This window comes from Bidens hawaiensis, unplaced genomic scaffold, assembly GCF_021521415.1.
Source record: "Bidens hawaiensis isolate Kalapana, Puna unplaced genomic scaffold, B.hawaiensis_p1.1 tig00004269_1, whole genome shotgun sequence".
Taxonomy (NCBI): domain Eukaryota; kingdom Viridiplantae; phylum Streptophyta; class Magnoliopsida; order Asterales; family Asteraceae; genus Bidens; species Bidens hawaiensis.
Window position 1 is genome coordinate 862,739 of NW_027491256.1, and position 3,623 is coordinate 866,361.

A 3,623-nucleotide genomic window follows, 5' to 3' on the forward strand; every position below is an offset into this window, starting at 1 on the left:
GTCTTTTCTCTCCCTTCGCCTCCCCTCTCATCCTTAAAAAATCTCTGGAACATGAATCCTTCACATTTTCTTCTCCTTTCCTTCCCACCCCCTCTTTAAATAAGACTCGGGAACACAGCGGGCTTATGTCACAAATAAATGAGATGTTATAACCCGTTTAAGGATTATCCGGGTTTGGTGAGACCCATGACCCACGAAAAAAATTGTTTGATTATGAAAGAGTTTCACAAATAAATGAAATGTTACAACCCATTTAGAGACTATCTGGGTTTGGTAAGACCCATACCCGCGATTTCGGGTCAAATGCTTGAGAAGCATCCATTTTAAAATTAAGTAATCTGGTGACTCTAGAGAATGGGGGGACAACCTGAGAGCGACACATAGGATTTTATGGTAGCCAATTATATAGATAGTTTTATATATATATATATATATATATATATATATATATATATATATATATATATATATTATGCTAGTTTTTATCCCCCGTATTACGGGGGTTGTTTTATATTATTTTTTAATATTTATTTATTTTTTGTATTTATATTTTTTTTAGTATATGAAAGTTAATAATATACTTATGGTTTGATGATAAATTGTTTGACAAATAAATGAGATGTTATAACCCGGTTTAAAAGCTATATGGTTTTGATGAGACCCAAGACCCGTTTATTTCTTTTACTATGAAATTAGTTTTTTAATTATAAATAATATTTATAAAAGTTAATAATATACTTATGGTTTGATGAGACCCATGACCCGTTTATTTTTTTTACTATCAAATTGGTTTTTTAATTTAAATAATATATATATTTTTTTAAAGTAAATAAGATATTAATTTTTAGTATATCCTATTTTATAGGATTTTTACATCAATAATTTGGTGAGAATAATTTTTAATTTAATGAGATGTTATAACCCGTTTAAGGAATATCTGGGTTTGGTAATACCCATACCCATGAATTCGGGTCAAATGCATGATAAGCCTCAATTTAAAAATCAAGCAAATCTGGTGACTCCAAAAAAGGGGAGCGACCACATCGCGACACGTAGGATTTTTCTGTCTTCGTTTATATATATTATAGATTACTATTCGGAGCTCATACACTGTTACAACTCAAAAACAAATTCTTATCCCTTGACTGCTAGCTATCGTAATTCGCCCCAATTTTTAAATTTGTCAGTACACATTGGCTAATAGATTTGGTGTTGTCCGTTTAAAACATACGAAAGGCTTTGTCATGTCCCCAACCGATTCGCAGATCGAAAAGTGTGTGTGTTTGAATTTGAAATCTTAATGAGTTGTTAATTATTAATTATAATTTATTTGGAACACTAATCTCCTTCCGTTTGTTTGTTTACCTGCGAATCAACGATCTATATGTTCAAGTAAGATATGCTTTCTTCTTCAACCTTATAATTATCATCTTTATTTATTATTCTCTCTGTTTTGTCTTATATTGAATGATATAATTAGGCGATTTACTTTCATTTCATGTCACAAAACAACATGCTAATGATGAATTGGTTACACTGTGACAACAATTATGAGGTAAATGATTGGGGATTTAGGGTTACTTTACTCACTTTACATACCTAATGCTGTAAACCAAACCAAACCAAGCCGAAGAAGCTCTTATCAGACAAGTAAACGGTTCACAAATAGCTATCTGAACGAAATTTCATGTTCGTTCGTTCGTTCATTAAGGAAATGGACTTTATGTGAACGGTTCACGAACAGCTAACTGGAACGGAATTTTATGTTCAGGTTCGTTCATTAAGGAAATGAACCTGTTCGTGAACGCTACACGGGCACAAATGAACACAAACAATGTTTTATTTGATTTGGCTAACCGAGAATGGCCATGGTTTGTGTTGCTGGTTTTTTTTTAACATTCATATTCGTATGTTCGTTTAAATATAAATTAATCACGTAATGCGCGTATATTTTTGTTTTATAGTCAATAGTTTTGCTTAAATCTATATGATAAGATTATCAAAGACATTAAAACGTATTATAAACCTTTAATGAACAATCATTAACAAACAACTATTCACAAACATAAATCGACGTAAACAAACATGGCCTCTGTTTGTATTCATTCATTTTGTTAATCGATCGGAATTTCTTGTTTATGTCCACTAAATTATTAAACGAACTTTCCGTCGAACAGCTCGATAAACGTTCGGGTTGTTATACATAGTTGCTAGTTGCGTTTATTTATAATTTCTATTTATTTCTATGATTATCAGAAAATTTTTATCGTTTCTTTCTTGAATCAGTGATGATGAGGTACGATCTGCACTCAACAAGATGTATGAATATTCTCCAGTAGACGGGTTTATAGACATATCAGAAGGGTTGGGAAACATGATAAAATCATTAGCAAACGAACCCTCAGTGGGACTATTTTATGTTCAACAACACACTCACAAGGCGGTACCAAACCTTTTAAACCTCAAAAACAACATTGTTGCTAAATCCCATGAAATCAGTTTACACACAGAAGATGCAGAGGATTCGATAACAATGTTGAGATCAATGAAAGAATGTGGTTTCCCAATTGTTGACGATATGGTCAAAGACATTACAAAATCTTTAGCTATTATGTCATCAAAACAACCGAAGAAAGGTTTGCTTAGTAGCAAATCGGTTTCAGGGTCTCAAACGGGCTCGTGTGGTCCATCCGCTTTGAGGGGTGTCAACGATGTCGAAAAGTCAAGTAACTATTTATCGTCTGTTTTCAAGTCAGCCAAAGAGAAGGCGACTAATATGAAGTGGGCCCCACAAGAATCTACAGAAGAAGTGCCTACATCTAATGATGTTTTAACTGGGAATCAAGAAAAGGATGTATTGGTTGATGATTTGATATTGGATTTGGCGCGTGCTGAGAATTTTGATGAGTTTAAAGCTGATAAAGAAGCAAGATTTGAGGAATGGTTAAGTGGTAATGATACTCGTTCCGAACGGTGATTTAAGGTTTGTTTATTGTTGTAGGATTTGATTGATTTTGATTAGTCTAAAGCTTGTAACTAAAGTTATTTGTTGTAATAAACTACATAAAGTGTTTTTGGCTTTTGAGGTCAACTGTGATGTTGCTTGTATGTTGATCATTTATGAGTTCACGTGGTGGTGTTGTACAATGCCCAACTAAAAGACCTTTGGGTAAAAACAAATTAAACAAGAAAATGCAGTAGCTTTGTGTTTTTAGGTGCTATGATTTCATAGGATTAGGCATAAAAATTTTCGGGTCGATTCAACAGTTTGGGTCGGGTAAGGTTAATCATATAACAAAAATATGATACAGGAATTAAAAAAAAAACTGTCTCCAGTAAAAAAACAACGGATAATACGCATGTCTTTGCCATTGGTGTAACTATAAGAGTGGGCTGATGACCGTGTTTTTTTCCTAGAGTTAAAACTACGTTTAAATTTCATCTGAATTTCACAAGTCATTAATAGATAAAGTTTTATAAACATAAATACAAATGTTACAATTGCATACACCTTTACACTTAGAACAATCTTATTTGTTTAATCAGGCCACATCTTCATCTTTTTCCCAATATCTAGATATATATGAAGCGCATGCATAGTTAAATAAATTATTACATCGTTG

General features: G+C 32.5%; 1 protein-coding gene across 1 annotated transcript; it reads left to right on the forward strand.

The window, feature by feature from the left end:
- Positions 1 to 1,237: 1,237 nt before the first annotated feature.
- On the forward strand, positions 1,238 to 3,141 carry LOC143625946 (uncharacterized). Its single transcript, XM_077096157.1, has 2 exons — positions 1,238 to 1,392; positions 2,287 to 3,141. The coding sequence occupies exons 1-2, from the start codon at positions 1,385 to 1,387 to the stop codon at positions 2,975 to 2,977; spliced, it is 699 nt and encodes a 232-aa protein (XP_076952272.1). The 5' UTR covers positions 1,238 to 1,384; the 3' UTR covers positions 2,978 to 3,141.
- The last annotated feature ends 482 nt before the right edge of the window (positions 3,142 to 3,623 follow it).